Source organism: Typopeltis vanoorti, chromosome 12 (genome assembly GCF_054136105.1).
Source record: "Typopeltis vanoorti isolate ZY-2024b chromosome 12, IOZ_Tvanoo_1.0, whole genome shotgun sequence".
Taxonomy (NCBI): domain Eukaryota; kingdom Metazoa; phylum Arthropoda; class Arachnida; order Uropygi; family Thelyphonidae; genus Typopeltis; species Typopeltis vanoorti.
Genome location: NC_143560.1, coordinates 61,553,069 through 61,573,481, shown reverse-complemented (window position 1 = coordinate 61,573,481; position 20,413 = coordinate 61,553,069). Strand labels below are relative to the sequence as shown.

Here is a 20,413-nt window from a genome sequence, read left to right as displayed (position 1 = left end):
CTGATGATGCTGATTTGAAATTCAGGGAAATATAAGCAAGTTAATGAAACATCTTTTTATAAAATACAGTCATACCCCGAAGTTACGCGGTAGGTGGGACCAACAAAAAAGCGCGCAAGTCAAATTCGCGTAACTCGGGGTATAATTTTGCATGTAATTTATATATACAAACATACAAAATATTAGTTAATTGGGACCAAAGGTTTTCAAAGCACTTATTTTTTTAAGAAATATAATCATAATTGTAGTTTTTCGTACATAAAAAAAAGAAAGTTATTTCGATGTCGATGGTTTCATAAAATCTAATAGATTCGTCTGACAGCATAATGTATTTTTCTTGTCATGCAAAATTTCTTCATATCAAGCTAATGATTTTTTTTATTCCTTGCCTTGTGGCTACAATTTGTTCGTCATTAGAATCTATGTCCTCCAAAATCTGTAAACCTTTCTTTTATGATTGTTCTTACTGTGGATTCATGTAGATCGAACTTCTTTGCTAGCTCACAAATTTTCATTCCACCTTCAAAATCCTTAATAATGTTGAGTTTTGTTTCCAAAGTCAATGTTTTTCTTTTCTTGCTAGCTGTAGAAGAATCGGACTTGCTTCTTTTGGATGATATTATTATTTTTTATGTGATAAAATTTTTATCAAGAACATATCATTAAACAATCGCAAGGTTTGTAGACTATGAAAATCGTGTATGAATGGAGACCGTGCGCAACACGTCAGTGCTTGTTCACAGCATATGCGACACTGGCGAATGCAGCCAGCACTGGCGACTAATGGTGAAGCGGGACGGGAATACATTCATATAAGAAACCGTGTAACTCCGGATTCACGTAAGTCGGGGTAGCGTAAGTCGAGGTATGACTGTAGTTCATTTGGTTTTGTTAATATCATTAAATAAGTCATGAATCTCCATGTTTGTCTTCAACAGTTTTCCTCAGCCTTTTCTTGATTTTCACTTGAATTAGAGCATAAAAGAATTTTCTTTTATGCTCTAATTATCAAGAATTGATTTTTTGAACGTGCAGTATAGCCTCATGTGTCAAATTTTTAGAATTTCAAATTTGAGTACTTCTGGTTTGATATTTGTTACAGCTGCTTTACCACATTTTTGAGTTCTAATGAATTTTCCTACCTGTGACATTCAAATGTATTCATGACTGCATTTATTTTGGATATTTTCTATCATTGACTAGTGAGATTAGTTTAACATTAAAAAAATGATGGTCCTCACTTAAAAAATGGTGTTGAAACCTTTAGCACAGCACATCGATACTATTTGATAGGTTGCGGATTAGATAAACTCCTTACCTGGCGCTACATTATCTCCACCTGGATGGCACATCTTTGCAGCCAGTAACCCAGCTACTTTGTTTTCATCTGTTACCTCCCTGCCATGAGCACTCTTTTAAGTCATCCTTCCATAGTCATTTTTCCTTTTACTCACTGCATCTTGAGAGAATTCTTTTAGATTGTCTCTGGCCTCATTGACTAGCTTTCTCTCATAATTATGGCTTTGGTCTTTTGTATCATGCAGATTACTTTTCATGCCTGTACTTTGTACTGCTTATGGGCTTGCTGATCACCATTCTCTTTATATACCTTCTGCAGCTTTTCTGCAACTCCTGCTTAAACTCTTAAATAATTTTCTGTGACAAAGTTGACTAAAAGTTGACTATGAATTTTATTTTATTAGTTTTTGCGTCACATCATGCCAGCCACACACCACCCCTTGAATAAGAATCTAAATTCCATCTTAAGCAGAGCCCAAAAAATAAATGAAATCAAATGCGACCACACGAGTACTTTCATTTAAATTCCTAAAATTTAAAATACTAAACACACAAATAAACTTGGGAAACTATTTCTTGTCTTGTGGACATACCATATTGCAAAATCTCTTGTGGTGAAACATAGAAATATTTTTCACCTATATTGATTTTACATGGGCCATAAAAATGCATATAATTAGAAATGTATGTAACCTACTGAAATATAATACATTTTGTAATATAATGCAAGATTAATTGAATGTAAAACCACAAGCAGTTGTAACTAATAAGATCAGAAAGGATTAAGCTAGTAAACTGAAGGTCAACAACAGTCTCAAAGGTCAAAGACATATAGGAGTTTGCTGCCAAAACCTAATGTAAGCATGGGTAACATAAAGGCACTTCCAGTAAATCTGGGAAGTTTTGGAAGGAAGGCCAAGGGATGGCCAATGATATAAAAGGTGGAGATCGAGGGGCGAAGAACTCTCTCTCTCTCTATTTTTTTTTGTTCCTGTGGCAAGCTTTTCGAGGAGGGGAAGAGTCGGGGTCTCATGAGTAGTAGTTCTGGAGATCATGGGGAATTTGCTGGCAGAAGAGGCCGTATTTCAAGGTAGCCTTCTGTGAAATTCTTCGACGAGTGTACTGATCCACATGTGTGCTGATTTGTTGCAGCAGAACCAGTTCCTGACATCGCCGAAGAAATACATTAGTGTTACAAGGAAGGAATTTGCAAGACGACAACCGTCAGATAGTGCCCAATCACAGCCGTCGTGCTAGATTGAGAAAGGAACCTGTGGAATTCACCCTTAACCTTTTTGGACCCAGGACTGTACATGATATTGTGAACTTGCAAGTAAATTGCTTTATGTTAATAGCCTAGATTGTGTATACAGATGATAGATGTTGATTCAGTTAACTAATGCCATAATGCATTGAAGAGGTCAGATGGCCGAACGCGAGTTTGAATGTGCTTAAAAGAATACGGTAAACTTGAATAGTGCTTGTGTTATATAATGCTTAAAACGTGTCTAATATAATTTTGTTATATAATTAATAGGATATTCCTCAGGGGCTCACTTTAGTGAGTACGGGCGTGGCAAACCCGAAGTACCTGATGTTGGACCATGCCTTACTTCATGTAATATACATCTGTTATATTATCTGTAGACTGGTCCCTCCTCTTCCTCCCTTGCTTCTTCCCCCGAATGCCATTTGAGTATTCTATGGGAATCTTTCCTATTTTGCTGTGTCATTTCGTCTTGTGCTAACAGGACATTATCAAACACTGTAACATGATCAGGCCATCAAAAAATGTTCACACCGTATCGTCCGTCGCGAGGGTTACCAAGGGACGCGTTCAGGTTTTAGGTAGAGGGACCCGTTCGAAAAATATGTTACAGTCTCCCTTAGACACCACTCTTCAGCACTCTGCTAGAGGAAATTCCATCAATGGGCCCGCTACCCGTTTGGGGAGGTGTTTAGGGGCAGCGCAAAGAAATGGTTCTGCAAAAGGATGGATGTGGCAATGACAACGGCACCAGACTATGGCTTTAGGCAACTGGAAGATCTTCTCTCTGACAGGGAAGGAGTTGGAACTGGTCAAGGAAGCCAAACGCTACTGGCTAAACTTAGTCGGGCTTTCTTCGACCAAGAGGAGAGGCTCTGGAACTGTCGACCTGGATAAGGGGTGGAATCTCTACTACTCTGGTGTGAGCCCGACAATGTCTGCTCAGGCGGGTGTGGGGATACTCACAAGCCCCCAGCTGTCAGACTGTGTTGCTGAGTGGATTCCATGAGGGGGGGGGGGGAATGGTATGTGTGTTAAGGCTTCAGATGAAAAACCATGATTTGGCTGTGGTGCAAGCCTATGCACCTAATCTGGAGTCAGAATACTCTGCCTTCCTAGAGGAAGTGGATGCTGCTTTTGACAGGGTGGCAGACATGGAATCAGTCCTGCTAATGGGTGGCTTTAATGCACATGTTGGAACAGATGACCAGACATGGAGGGGTGTGGTTGGGAGGAACGGCACCCCTGACCTTAACGCAAATGGGTTAAAATTATTGGACCTCTGCTGTACTAACAGCTTGTCCATAATGAATACCTTCTTCCAGCATCGAAAAGTCCATAAGTATACCTGGTACAGGGATACACTAGAACAAAGGTTTCTGATTGACTTCTTTATGGTCTCAGCAGACCTATTTTCCTCAGTGTTGGACATTCGTGTGAGAAAAGGGGCAGAACTGTCAACTGACCACCACCTTGTTGTGTGCACTCTACAGCTTAAGAAACCAGATGCTACCATCAACGCTGGTAGGCCTAAGCAGCTATACCACGTATAATCGGAGGCATTGAAAAATGAGGCTGTGAGGAAGAATTTTGCAGATGACGTTTCCTCCAGGTTCAAAGAGATTCCCAAGCATAATGCAGATGTTGAGGAGGAGTGGAAGCTTCAGAACAGCTGTCACTGCCTCTGCACTCTCATGCTGTGGCAGAAAGCAGCTGGGCATTGCAACGGGCAGTGAGAAAAGGACACCTTGGTGGAACCAAGAAGTGTCCAAAAAAATTGTGGGCATAAAAGGAGTCCTACCTAAGATGGCTTAGGGTCAGGTCACCTGAGATGCGTTTGCGGTATGCTGAGGCACGAAAAGCTGCTGCTGAGGCAGTAAAGACAGCAAAGCAGAAGGCTTGGGAATCCTTTTGGAGAAAGATTAGACTCATCCTATGCAAATGCAAACAAAGTATTCTGGCAGACAATCTGCCGCCTTCGAGGGAGGAAATCGTGCACAGCAAGGGCAATTAAGGCCTCTGATGGTGCACTTTTAACAACTGAGAAGGATATCCTCCACAGATGTGGACTTGGAGAAGGCATATGACCAGGTTCCTCGGGATAAGCTTTGGCAAGTAGTACAGGAGTATGGAGTCGATGGCCAACTAAGGGTCAGGTCACCTGAGATGCGTTTGCGGTATGCTGAGGCACGAAAAGCTGCTGCTGAGGCAGTAAAGACAGCAAAGCAGAAGGCTTGGGAATCCTTTTGGAGAAAGATTAGACTCATCCTATGCAAATGCAAACAAAGTATTCTGGCAGACAATCTGCCGCCTTCGAGGGAGGAAATCGTGCACAGCAAGGGCAATTAAGGCCTCTGATGGTGCACTTTTAACAACCGAGAAGGATATCCTCCACAGATGTGGACTTGGAGAAGGCATATGACCAGGTTCCTCGGGATAAGCTTTGGCAAGTAGTACAGGAGTATGGAGTCGATGGCCAACTATTAGCTGCCATCAAGTCCCTGTATGAATGCCCAGAGTTTTGCATCAGGGTAAACAGCACAAAGTCTGAACCTTTCACAGTCTCCATTGGCCTCCACCAAGGGTTCTGTCACCCCTACTTTTCATAATATTTATGGACTGGATTGATAGGCACAGCCGAGGCAGTGAGTGTGTCAGAATTGGAAGATGTAGCATTGGACATCTGCTTTTTGCAGATGACCTAGTTTTGCTTAGCTCTTCCACAGATGACCTCCAGTGGACCCTGGATAGGTTTGTAGCTGTTTGTGCAGACGCCGGAATGATCAGTGTGGCCAAAACTGAAACATTTGTGGTCTCAAGACAACCATCCCAGTGCACTCTGCATGTAAGTGGAGTCCCAATGAGGCAGGTGGAGAAATTTAAATACTTTGGGTTCATATTCACGAATGATGGAAAATGGGACATAGAGCTAGATGCTTGAATTGGCTTAGCAAGCTCAATATTGTGGGAGATTGGCTGTTCGGTAGTATTGAAGCGGGAGTTAAGCCAGAAGGCAAAGCTGGCTGTCTTCAATACAGTCTATGTCCTCGTCCTCACCTATGGTCACGAGAGTTGGGTAATGGCAGAAAGAATGTGGACACGAATCCAAGCGGCTGAAATGAAGTTCCTTCGAGGGATTGCGGGGATGACGAGACTCGACAGAGTCAGAAGCTCTTCAATTTGGGAAACCCTCAATACTCAAGTTGAGAGATCACAGTTATGTTGGTCCGGGCAGCTGGTCAGAATGCCACAAGAGAGGCTCCCTCAGCAGGTCCTCTACCAAGCCAGAGGGTGGGAGGCCACGTAGAAAGCCAAGGACTCGCCGGATAGATTATATCCAAAACCTTGGGTGGACACGTTTGGGAATCTCACCATAGGATCGTGACCATTGGAAGTTCCTCTTGCAGCTGTTGCCCCCACAACCCAATTAGGAAAGGTGGGCCTTGAAGATGTATGTATGTATGTATTAATAGGATAGAGAGCAGGGATATGTTTGTTAAAAATCCATCCACGTGTCTACTATGTTTAGTGTGAAAGGTCTCTTTGTTTAGTACCTTAAGTGAATTGTCTTACTAAATGTGTGGAAAGTCAGGCATGTGATATATTCCATTACTTTTGTATATTAATTGTGTTAGCTATAATAAACATGTTTTGTTTTGTTAATAGCTTGCCTGATATTTGTTAGCCAATGCACTGTCTTACAAAAACAAATTTAACCTGTGTGACCTAAGAGAAGTAACAGCTGAGTAATTTGAAGTTGCTTGAGATAAAATTGATTTGAGGGTTATTATACGTACTTAGCTAAATTATTCTCTTGTATGTAAGGAAAGATAGAAAATTCTTTTACACAATCTTTAATGGCATAGTTGTTAACAAAAATAAATTTTTAAGGATTAATACATTAGAATTACAGCTACCTAGGTTAAGGATTTTGCCCCAGCCAGAGGCTTTTCCTCAGTCTATGTTACTATTATGTGTAAGAGTATACTTTATGAAATTGAAAAGGGGAGAGTAAGCTAAGTAGATTATGAACGGGCTGAAGTAGGATAATAGGTAGTATAAGTGAGTTTGAGATTAAAGCATATAAGAATTTTGTACAAGCTCAAGCAGATGCAAAAATAACGAAGTAAGAGGGGAAAAACATAAAAGTAAAAAAAATAATAAAGTTGTGCACTTAAACAAACAAAAATCTATGTATTATAAAAACGTTACAATTGGCACAGTTTGACATATTAATAAAATAATAATTAATAATTATTACAATATATTTGGACAAACTTGTTAAAAGGTCAATGATGCTGCTCATTCATTTAACTCCCATCTGATTTTTCCTCCTGATTCTGGATATACAATTTAATACTGCTTTCTTCAGACATCCTTTGATCACTTCCCATGCACTTCTAATATAATAAAAGTTGGCTGTTAGTGGATTGCTTCCATGACTCAAAAGAGTACAAAAGGCAAAACAAAATGGAAGAGTTTTAGGGCAGTTGTCGAACAATAGGCATCAAAATGAGAATAGACTGAATGTTTTAAATTTGGATTTGGATTAGTAAGAGGTTATTTAGCATGACTGTCAATACAAAAGTTGGAAGCAAATTAAGAAGTCAGAATCATCTGCCCATTTGTTTAAAAAAAAAAAAAAAAAAAAACTTGAAGGATTGTACAAAAATTATCAATATTGAAAAACAAAACCAAAATGCAGAAGTGCCATTTGGATGCCGCGTTCTTGCATTTGGCTCATTTAAATCGTTTTGAATGCTGTTAATTTGATTGCAACTATATTAAACTTTTTTTTTTTTTTAGGCAGAAAATTAAAATGAGATTTTGATAAAAGCTAGTTGTGACATACTTGATTTTTTTTTTAAACAGTCTTCGCATACTTTTTTTGAAGAAGCAAAGCTTGAGAATCAGAGATGAGAATTTAAAGTAAAATGGGGCATGAATGTTTCTACACTTGTAAGAGTTCTTTTAGTTATTCATTTAATGCTGCTGTCAGAAAACTGGAGACAATTATATGCCTGAGTTGCAAAAATTATGAAGATCATCCCATTTGCACTCTTATGATGCCAGACAATAAGAAGACCCTATAGTTTCTATGTGAATATCTGTCTAGAATATTAAGTTGTTAGCTGGAAAGCTTGACTTTTATACTTAAAAGGCTTGTTATTTAGGAGGAGATCAAGGGTGTTCAGAAAGTTGTTAGGATTGTTTGGTATTATTATTATTATACAGGCACTTCCATGGAGTCTGAAGACTCAATCTACCCACACAATCTATCATACCTCTCCTTGAACCTATTAATAGAAAAAGCACTCACAACTGACTCTGGCAACCCATTCCACTCATTCACCACTCTCCAAGCAAAAAATCTATTCCTCACACTCCTACCGACCACATCTTTATTCAACTTCCAGGGATGATCCCTTGTTCTGGTCCCTCTAGCCAAATGCTGAAACATTTCCCCTGCATCTGTCATATAAAATTCTTTAAGCAACTTAAATATTTCTATCATATCTCCTCTTTTTCTCCTATCAACCAACTTCTGCAATCCACACGTCTTCAATCTATCCTCATAGGGAACATTCCAAAGGCACTTATCATCTTGATCACTCACCTCTGAATCCTCTCCACTGCTTCCTCATCCCCAAGAAACCCAGGGGAGGACCAGACTTGGCCAAAATAATTCACATGTGGGTGTATCAAGGCCTTCTAAAGAGGAATTACAACTTCCTTATCTCTACTTGTTAATGTGTTCTTCACTGGCCAAGTAATCTTATGTGCTACCTTAGCAATATGTCCTCTACACTTTAATTCTTTGTCTACCACCACTCCTAAATCTCTAGCTTCATCTATTTCCTGCAGTACAATGCCATCAATGTGATACACAGCTTGTAATCTATTTATTCCAAAGTGCATAATTTTACATTTCTTGACATTAAACTGTCACTCGTTAACTTTTGCCCATATTTACAGCCTATTTATTTTTTGCCTATATTGACAGCCCAATATACATATTTTGCCCATATTGACAGCCTATTTAAATCATCCTGCAAGCTCTCCACATCACCTTGATTAACTATTACTCTACTTAATTTTGCATCATCAGCAAACAACTAATTATTTCCTTTCAGGTTATTTCCTATATCATTTATGTACAAATTAAACAACAGTGGTCCCAGCACTGAACCTAGCGGCACACCACTAGTCAACTGCTCTTGCCTGGATTCTGGCCCTCCATATACCACTTTTTGATATCCATCCGGTAGCCACTCTCTTATCCATTTAACCAGTGTCATATCCATCCTCATTTGTTCTAATTTGCATAACAGAGTTCTATGTGGTATTCTATCAAATGCCTTTGCAAAATCCAACAAAATCATCGTGTAGCCATTTCCTTTATCCAACTCATCTGTTACTCTATTATAAAAAGTTAGTAAATTACTAAGGCATGACTGACCCTTCAAAAAACCATGTTGACTCTCATACAGTATCATATTTTTATCTACCCATTCTTGAATTCCCTTTTTTACCAATTTTTTTAATACTTTTACCACCATGCCTGAGATATTGATTGGTCTATAATTTTTACTGTAGTCTTAGAAAACCTCCCTTATGCAAAGGAATAATTTTGTAGTGCAGACTTGGGAACACTTGTGTAAGATTGTTGGTAATAGCATATGTTTTATCATGTTTATCTGCTGGATCAATGCAGATGGAAAAAGAGAAGTCATTGGTACATAAACTCTCTGTTGGGAGGAAGCAGGGGAGATAAAGAGGTAAAATCTTATTGAAAAGAGTTGATTAATATGCAGTCATTTCTGTTCAGTAAAGTGATATTTTTATTTATGTATTTATTATTATTGTTATTTTTTTATTAATTGCATTGTGGATTATTGACTTTTAATGTCAGTAATTTTGTCAAGATAATATCTAGATGATTGATAGATCATAATATTGTGGAACATTTATTATTTTTGTGCATGTATATAGTATTATAATAAATAGGGGAAAAAAAATTAAAAAAGCATCTTTGAAAGAAGGAAGAATAGGAAATAATTGATAGTACATAAGAGTAAGATCATCCATATATAATTGGGGATAATCTTAACTGATATATTAGTTTCATGAGACGTATTGGTTGATGACCAGTATTACAGCTCACCTAATAGTGAATTTTTTTTAATATCTGGTCACATTCTGTGGTCTTCATACTGGTTTCCTGTAGGCAGTCCAGTGTTTCTTTTCCCTGTAGAAAGTCCAGCGTACTCATTTAAGATAATAAACAGTACTTTTGTTAAATATAGTGTGCTTGGCTGCTTTATATAAGTACATAAGTTGACATACTTAGAAAAAGTAGAAAGATTAACTTAAACTTACGTGAAATAAATTTATAGCTGTAAAATGTTTGCCTACATTCCATTATTAATGTACTGAGGATGCCTATCATACATTTAAGTTTTCTTCTTTAATTTTTCTAAATAGTGTGCTTGGCATTTATATATGCACTAAGTAATAAAGCTGATTCCTTTTCTCTTCTTTCTTATTTCAAGGTCCCTCTAAAAACATCATTCAGTATAGACTTTTAGACCATCATAATGATATTTATCATGTGGAGTTCACTGCATTTGAAGTTGGTAAGTTGAATCAATTATAATGTGTCAATTAAAATAAATACTCTACCATAATAATAAATTATAAGAGCATCACTAAATGTCAAAAATTAAATATTTTCATCCAAATTTTTAAATTGAACTGCAGCCATAATATAACTAATTACTTTGTACGTACAGTTTATTACTATCCCAGAGAAAGCATACAGCCATGTTAACATGACATTATATATATATATATATATATATATATATATTTACTATCTCCACATCATGTAAATAGTTGTGAAGTTCTTTTGTCTTCTACTCTTTTTTAATGTTCTCTCTATATACTCATCATTCTAAGGGATGGTGAGTTCCTTCATATCCCCCCCCCCCTTTTTTTTTTTCATTAACTTATTTCAGTTAATCTAAGCTCATCCTCTCTAATAATGTATATTTGGGATGTACTCTTCTTCATTTCTTGATATCCTCTCTTCTAATATGTTTACAATTCATTTTTTGTCTCCATATGTGTCTGCGAATTTCATTTTTCCTTCCTATAATTGTCTTCTTTGAAATATATTTCTCTTTTTATTTCACATAAGATTTTTACTTGGTTTTCATTTCTCACCAATTTCCTCTTTACTCTACATCATACATTTCAAATGCCTCCATTATTTTTCAACTCTTTTGCTCTAATAGTCCAAGACTCACAACCACATAATATGCTCCAAAAAATTTTTTTATAAATCATTTTTGTATGTCTTATCTTACATCTAATGAATGACCTCTTTTTCTTTAATACTTCTTTTTGCATAGTTAATTCTTCTTCATATTTCCAACTTACATCTCCCATCTCTCATTTTGAGCCTCGGTAGCATAGTGTCAGTGGCACGCACTTGCTAAGCAGATGGTCTGGGTTTGAATCTTCTAATAAGATTTCTTCCCAGGTTTTTTCTGCCAGCCTGGTTGGCCGAGTGGTCAGCGTATCTGCTATCCAGTGAAAAGCCTATGGGTTCGAACCCTGCTGTGGGCATGAATGTTTGTGATTGTCTGTGAAAATACTAGTGGTGTTGATGGGCGGTAGATGGCGTTGGTGTAGATGATGATGATGATGGTAGTTGCAGTTCGTCGTAGTTGGTGGACTGAGTGGTGGAGACAGAGTTGTAGAGTAGGTGCCCTCCCTCGATGAGTCGTGATAATAAATAATAATAAGAATAATCTTCTTGAATAGTTCCTCAAGATATGTGAATGATTTTACTTTCTTATCTCTAATCATCATTTTGTCTAGCTTATTTTGTTCTTTTGAACTTGTCACCATTATTTTAGTTTCCACTGCATTTATATTATGTTCATAATGAAATAAAACATAATCTCTTCTAAATAAATTAAAATCCTGTTCATTCTTCACTAAACAGCTATATTATCTGCAAAATGTATCATATATTTATTTGTACTTGACCTATAGTTGGCACCATGATTCCTTCTTTTATTGCTTCTATTGTATTCTTTATATTCTTTATATGCAGTTTGAAAAGTAAGAGTGATTGTGTATAACCTTGTCCTACATCTTTACTTTTATAGTTTCTTTATTTTGTTGTATATATATTTTTATTTCCTGCTTGGCATACAATTTCTTAATTAGTCTTTAATCTCTCCAGGTGATTCCATAATTCACAACCTTATCTTACATCTTTACTTCTGGTTGCTTCATTTTCCTGTATTCGTGTTTTTATTTTCTGGTTGGCTTACAATTTCTTAATTAGTCTTTTGTATCTCTGGGTGATTCCATTTTTTTTGAAAAAAAGCTTGTTCCATTGTATATTACTGAATGCCTTTTCCAAATCTGTAATACAAAGCATGCAGATTTATTTATGTCAGTTGTTTGGTTTATTATTTTTCTTAAGGCTAGAGGTGGCTCTCAAGTTCCCTTTCCATTCTAGAATTCATACTGGTCTTCATCTAACTAATCTTCAATTTTTGATTTTATTCTTTGTTTTACTATAATTCAGTCTAATTTTTGAAGCATGATTGAGTAAACTTTCTGTTCAATGGTTTTTATAGTCTGTTACATTCTCTTTCTTTGATATTGTTACTACCAAACTTTCATTAACTTTTTTTTTTTTTTTTGTCTTGATAAATTAATCACTTTAAATAAAGCTTCCTGTGTTGCATCTCTCTCTCACATTTTAAAAAATTTTGTCACTATCTCATCTCTTCCTCTAGATTTCAGTTTGATAATTGATTTGATAATTTCACTCTTTATATATTTTACATTATATGTCAAATTAGATAGAAGAAATATCTCAAGATATTTCTTCTATCGCTTTGCTGTGTCTTTATTATCAGTGAGTAATTTTTGTTTTGGAATCATGGGTATATGCAGCAGTTATCTAATGTACCTTGTTAGTTGCAATTTATTTATTTTATGTTCATCTTCTTTACATATTTCTTCTATCCAGTTTTCCTTTTTTTGTAATCTTCCTTAATCTTATTCCACACTCTCTGATATTATTTCTTTCTTTCTGTAGTCTTATTTTTCCTTGCTTTATTTTGTTTTGTTAAATGAAGTATCTCATTTGCAATCCATGACTTCATCATCAAATTCCTGCCATATACCCTCAAGGGGTGTACAGGATATGATAGTACTACATGAAAAATTTACATGATTACTAATCTTTCCTCGCCCATTCTGTTTAAGTGACCATTCCACCTGAGATTAGCTCTTCTGATACATTCCTGGATGCTGACAATGTCAAGTTCTTTCCTAATATCCTCGTTTTTAATATGATATTGCCATTGATGCCATCTGTTCATGTCCCTAATCTTTCTCAGGACTCTCATATCTGCAGTCTTTGGTCAAGTGTTTTACTTCTGACCCAGTGCTCAGATCCATAAGTTAAAACTGGTTTGAACACTGTCTTGTATACAGCTAATTTAGTGTTCTGACTAATTTCTCTCTTATTCCTTATGAATTTATTCAGTCGACTTTCTACCATACCAGCTTTGTTGATTCTGTTGTCTATTTCCATAGTTAATTTATCATCTTCACTAAAAATCATGCCTAAGTAGCTGAAATGTTTCACTTGTTCTGTCGGTTCTCCATTCACAATGCAATTGATATTTTCAGTGTTTCTGCCTATTTTCATTGTTTTTGTCTTTTTATTGGTGACCTTCATACCATATCTATTACAACAGTTATTCAATTTAGTCAAGGAATGTTGCAGACTTGTAGCAGATTTATTTAGAAGTATAACATCGTCCGCATAAAGCAAAGAGCTGACATTAACATCTCCAATTTTGATATCAGGTTTAATCCATGACTTCTGTTGTTATAATCTTGTATCCTAATACTTAGCCTGGTGACCTTGTTTCCTTTGTAAATAACTCGACCCTCGAGCAACATGGGTTTGGACTGCATGGGTCCACTTATACAAGGGACGCCCAGAAAGCAAGTTCCGTTTTTAAATATTTTCACTGTAGCACTGCGATCGCAATGGTGTGCATGCATGCTGAGTTTGTTGATTCGTTAGCAAGGTGTTGGTGCCATTTTCAGACATTCTCTCAATGTGTACGCGTCTAGGTGCGTATTTATAATGCCTAAGAAAATGGAATCGCCCGCCGCATGTGAAATTAGGTCAGTTATCCATTTCTTGAATACAAGGAACATTAAAGCAGCTGATATTCATCGGCAAATTATTGAGATTTATGGAGAACACGCAATGAGTGATTGCGTTCGGCCGGTGTAACACAACAACTTCTCACCACCTTCGGCTGGGAACAATTTCATCATCTCCGTATAGTCCTGACCTTGTGGCAAGTGACTTTCACCTGTTCAAATATCTGAAATCTTTCCTTGGTGTCCGGCGGTTTCAAGACGATGATGACGAGGTCAAAGAAGCAGTTAATATGTGGTTTGCGTCACAGGTGGCAACCTTCTACGATAAAGGTATACAACTCTTGGTGTCCCGTTATGATACCCGAACAGTGGCGGAAATTATGTAGAAAAGTAGTGAAAAATGTCTACTTTAATTTCCAATTAATTGTTTTTTTTGTAAGTATATTTTTGTACTTTCGAAAATTTTTTTTGAGATTTGTGACAATTTGAAAAAATTCACAATGAACTGCATAGTTTAGAAATATCAAAAAAATTAAGAAAAAGTTAGGTATGTCATGAATGCATAAAATATATGTAGATACTAGTCTATTTTATAGTTTACTACCATAAAATATGTACAAATCTATTATAGAAAGTCAAAATTTATCAAAACTTACATTCAGAAACACTTACAGACAATATATGGCATCATTCACACTCAAGAGAAATGTAAACAAATGTAAAGATGCAGTATTAAATCATAACTACATAAAATTAAATGTTATAAATTAATTAGTTAGCATAAAATAAAAATTTTATAACAATTCATTCATTAGTGTATAGGCTAGGCTACCTTACAGCAATCATATTGCTGGTTTTTCATTATCAGTGCATGAATCGTAACAATATATGGCATCATTCACACTCAAGAGAAATGTAAACAAATGTAAAGATGCAGTATTAAATCATAACTACATAAAATTAAATGTTATAAATTAATTAGTTAGCATAAAATAAAAATTTTATAACAATTCATTCATTAGTGTATAGGCTAGGCTACCTTACAGCAATCATATTGCTGGTTTTTCATTATCGGTGCATGAATCGTTATAGTTATAAATAAAAATGAATTTCTTTTTCATTTTTGATGTCTAGTGCTAGTAATGTACAGTGTTTTATATCATATAAGACAATATTGATGTAGGTACTGATAGACAGACAATTCATCTTGTGTACAGGCGACATAAACTTATGTATCGATAAATACAGTACAGTACTGTAAATGTATTTTCTTTTCCTTATGATTTTCTTAATAACATTTTCTATTCTCATGTTTACTTTATTGTAAGAATACAGTATATAATGCATACATACCATACAAAATGTGTTAATTGACTGTTTATGTTATTGGTAAGGCTTCCAGTCAATAGCGGTTAATATATTAAATAGTGGTTAATAAACTATTAACCACTATTTAGTTTAATAGTGGTTAATAGTTTAACCACTATTAAACTAAAAGTTTAATAGTGGTTAAACTTTTGGGGAGTCAAAAGTTATGTGGATTTTCAACTGTGTGGGGCAGTGATTTTCAACTTTTTTCATAACATGGCACACCTAGACTAATTATTAAAATTCTGCGGCACACTAAAGATATATTATTTTAATTTTTTTGATGATCTGGCAAAAAATAGGCATAATTTTGATTGATTTACACACACAAGAAGATGGAAGACCAGACACTAATAAATAAATGCGTAAATTATGACATTATTTCTTTCAATTAATTTGTTTTCATAAATCTTTCGACATAACTGAAGACCTCTTGTGGCACACCGGTTGAAAATCGCTGTTGTGTGTGTGTGTGTGGGGGGGGGGTTGGCTCCCCTAATCTCTGCTTTGTTCAAGGGTCAATTGTATAATCAATGTCTTTCTCACTTCATCTTAAGCATGTAATCTGCTTTTTTAAGTTCATTTGTTATTTGAGATTTTTGATAGCTTAATATTCTGTCTTCCTTATTTTACATATTTTTTATGTTTTATTTGCAATAACAATTTGTTCAAGCTGAAAGAGAGCGTTCAAGTGAATGAACGCTCTCTTTCAGCTTCTGAAATAGTGAATGATCACTTTGTTTTGGAAAATACAGAAACCAACTTAAGTCAGCCATGTGACTTTAGTTGGTTTTGTATCTCTTCTTGACTCGTATTTAGTCATTCTGGTGATTTCCATGTATAATGTGATTTTGGTATACTTCAAAAAGTGCATTTCCAACTATGAAGACATTTTGCTTATAAAAAAATTAACAGTCTTTTTCATCTTTCATTCTTCGTACCTTTTCCATATCATCCACTTTTTTGATATCCATCTTCTCCAACCATCACATTAAAATCTCCCATTGTAATATATAACTAATATTATTAGTTCCTCAAGTTGGTCATGTATCTTTCTGTCTCATCATCTACAGGGTTACTTGGTATGTACACGTGAATTATGATAAGCTCACTGGGGTTGCTGCTAAGTTTGTAATCAGTATTTCTTCTTGTCATTCAGGTGGTAAGTATTTTTAATCCCAGCTTTTCTTAGTAACAAACCCACACCATTTTGTCCTTTTTTCCTCCACTATAAATAGACAGTAGTATAGTCTCCACTTCAGTAACTGCCACTTCTCCTCTTTCGGATTTCACTAACTCATGAAACATCTTATTTTCTGGCTTGTTCTTTTTCCCCTACTTTCAACATTGTTCTAACATTCCAGGTTCCAGTCTTCACTGATATTTCCCTACATCACTAGTTTCTTTGTCTCTCTCGCTCAATAATTTTCTATGTTTTTTTTTCCTCATTGCTTTGTTTTCCTCATTGCTTTGATCCTCTTAATGATCCTTTAATGATACATTAAAGGAATGCCAAGAACTCATGGCTATGGTTTGAAGATTCCTCTCTATAGTAATATGTTTAAGAAATAGTACAGTGGTTTCCTCTTTTCCTCTTGCTTTCAGCACCACAGCTTTGCAGTTGTTTTCATCATTTGACCACACTTGCAAATATATCTAACACTGCCAGGCTGGTCCACTAGATCTATGCTGTTTTTCACCTGTTAACATTTAGCTTGCCACAGTGGAAAGATCTTCACTCCTAGAGTAAGCCTACCAGGAATATATATTATTGATGTGCTTTTCCCATTCTGCTCAGGATTGCCCCTGTCATATTGCAGCAGCTGATAGGACTTGGTGAAATTTTTATTATTTGCATTACTCAGTGCATTATTGAATTGTATTTATTATATTATATACTTTATTCTTGCTGCACATAAGGTATTCATTTAGTTATATTTCTTTTATTCTGTTTATTCTTTTTTATGTCTTTTATATTCTGTATATTTTTTATTTTTTGGTTTTATTATTTATTCTGTTATTTATTTGCTATTTATTTTATTCTGCTATTTTTTATTATTTATTACGATTAATTAAATTCCTAAACAGAATATGAGAAGAAGGAAACATCCCACAAGAATGGAAGACAGCAATAGTCACAAACATATTCAAAAAAGGAAACAGAAAGGACTGTGGAAACTACCGAGGCATATCCATATTAAATACATGCTATAAAATATATCTAGATATAATTAAAAGTAAATTAACGCCATGGGCCGAGGAAATTGTTGGAGAAGAACAATGCAGCTTTAGGAAAGGAAGATCCTGCACAGATCCCTCATTTACACTCAAACAAATTATAGAAAAAAGATTAGAATTTAACCTGTCAACATATATGGCCTTCCTAGATTATGAGAACGCATACAATCAAATCAACAGAACAAAATTAATCATCGTACTGTATGAATTGAAAGCTCCACCTCAAACCACAAAAGCAATAGCAAATATAATGGAAGAAAGCTGTATTAAAATTAATAATGAGACAACTGAAAAAATTAAAACCAATAGAGGTCTCATTCAAGGAAGTGGATTATCACCAATACTCTTAATATATATATATATATATATATATGGAAAAGATTTCAAGGTAGTGGAGGAAAAACAAAATCATAGGAATTAAAATAGGAAATAAAGAATTAACCAGCCTTTTGTATGCTGATGATCAAGTTATTTTTGCTGAAAATGAAGACCAATTACAGAAAAATATACATATATATTGAACAAAACAATAGAACACTATGACATGAAAATCTCAATAAATAAAACGAAATTAATAGCATTTCAAAGTAAAGAAATTAAAATATGCAAACTAGTCATCCACAACAAAGTAATAGAACAAGGGAACAAATTTAAATATCTAGGAAATTACATAAGTCCCAATGGAGAAATCGACATTGCATGTAAAAAGCAAAAATTCCTAGCAGTCATTGGAACTTTGAACAGACACTTCAATAAACAGATGTCTAGAACAACCCAAATAAAACTATATAAAATAATAGCCAAACCAACCAATTCTGAAATATGGCAGTGAAACATCGACTTGGAGGAGAATGAGACAAAATACAAGTGGAAGTTGCAAGTAGGCTATAAAAGAATAGACAAGATAAGAATTGAAGAAATAAGAAAACAATTATCCATAATTAACATAACAGAAGACATCACAGACTATAGAAAGAACTGGAAAAACCACGTAGAATTAATGAGGATAGATGGTCAAATATTGCCTGGAAATGTAAACCAAAGGGACATCGATCAAGAGGAAGACCCAGGAGGAGATGGGCAGGAGACTTTTTAAACCCTTGAAAACATTACAGACAAACAATTGTCTAACACGTGAAGCTCAAGAAGAAGAAGATTATTTATTATATTTTATTGTTAGATTAATTATCGCATTGTAACACAGTGTAGTATAGTATGTCATGGTCTTTAAAGTGATCCAGCCTGCAATTTAGAGTGTACATAACATCTCTGGCTGTGCTATACTAAATAAATTCAAGAACAAAGATTTGTTATGTGACTTAAAAAGTATAGAAAGTAGATAAGTATGGTAGGAGAGATGATATGAGAGTTGTTAGATGAGGCAGAAAAGAAAAGCAAATGCATCCATACTGTAAGTCTGTTAGAATGTATCATAGGATGCAGCTGAGGAGGAGAGCTTCAGTTGCAAATAAATCAGTAAATAGATTGTGTAGGAGAAATGGCATGCTCTATGTTGATTTATGGAATGATTTTGATTGGAGATAGGATTTATATTTGCAAGATGGATTGCACTTTGAGAAATTAGAGAAACTAGACAATGTGGGTGGTTGCAGGAAAGATGCATGCATTAAATGAAGTTGTAAAGATCTTGGGTAATGATGCGCGTATGTGCACACACATACACACAGAAAGAGAGAGAACCTGGTGGTTTGCTTATGTGCATATACAATTGTGTATTTAGGCTTAGTTGTTGTTTGAAGCTAATTTTAAGGTTTAATGGAGTGAAAGTAGTGGCAACAGAATTCACACGTTGTTTAATGGTTGTGATATTACATCTCAGTCACAGATATTATATAAGATCCAATATGAGAATTGTAATATGCACCAGTTCCTAGAGAGCCTTGGCTATTTGGCAGGGGCTATTTGGTTTCTAAAATGTACTGCTGATTTTATATATATATATATATAAAGAGTTTGTTGTATTTGCATTTTCTGCTTCAAAACACAGTAGTTCATTATTATTTGAATCTATGCCCTCAAGGCATTGGTCAGCTAAACCTGACTGACCGTAATTGGGCAGTGGATACATTTCTTGTGTTCTTCAAGACCGATGTTAGCAGATCACCCAGTTTAGCCATTATAGGATGGTATAGGTTGCAAGAACAAGAAGCTATGTATGCACCTTGGACTAAGAAGGGAAGTAATTGATATTTAGGATGGTAGATAAGGACAACTAGCTTCAAATAGAGTTTGGATGCAGTACAGAAATTATGTTCATTTAAAGTTCTAGTTATTTTTTTTGACCTGGATATAGGTAATAATAATAATAGAATTATAAATTGAGTGATGTTAGATATAGGAAGAAAAAAGTATTTTGTTAATTATTGGATATTATGGCCATTGGATTGAAAGGTATAATGAATAAAGTATAATTCAGCTGAAAGAGAAGATTGGTTGAAACAGATGCTGGTAGCTCTGTTAACTAGCGTTTTTATGATAAATTTTTTTTGGGAGAGGGATGATGGGAAAGTTTGTTGATGTATCTACCTGTTGGCAGTTTTCTGTAAACTGAGAAAGAAAACATGTGATTTAAGTAACTGGAAAATACAGACTATTGTTATTTTCTTTTTCTAAAGTAATTTACTTCTGGAGTACTGGCTCTTGAGGCAGAGAAGGAATATGTATAATGTGTCTGAGCTGTGTAGCCAAATGGAGAATGCACCATCAGTGTATCTTAGCCAAATCAAAAGTTTGAGAATGTGAGTATCAGAGTGTTTCAAAAGGATTATGTGTAATGTGTCTGAGCTGTGTAGCCAAATGGAGAACACACACCATCAATGTATCTTAGCCAAATCAAAAGTTTGAGAATGTGAGTATCAGAGTGTTTCAAAATTCTCCTTATGGAAATTGTGTAAAGGAGGAAAGAGGGGGGGGGGAAGAGCCCATTGCTGTACCATCTATTAATTTATACACAATGTCACTTTGAAGTGAAGTAACTGGCATGGTTATTAAAATTGAAGAAATCTG

The 20,413-nt window shown here is 35.3% G+C and overlaps 1 protein-coding gene across 1 annotated transcript in view; it reads left to right on the top strand.

The window, feature by feature from the left end:
• Positions 1 to 20,413, top strand: part of jbug (filamin-type immunoglobulin domains fbug) — an 879,391-nt gene that overhangs the window by 322,704 nt on the left and 536,274 nt on the right. The window contains exon 16 of the mRNA XM_090401914.1: positions 10,120 to 10,203. Within this exon, the coding sequence (XP_090258040.1) occupies positions 10,120 to 10,203 (84 nt within the window). The remainder of the gene's footprint in view (positions 1 to 10,119; positions 10,204 to 20,413) is intronic.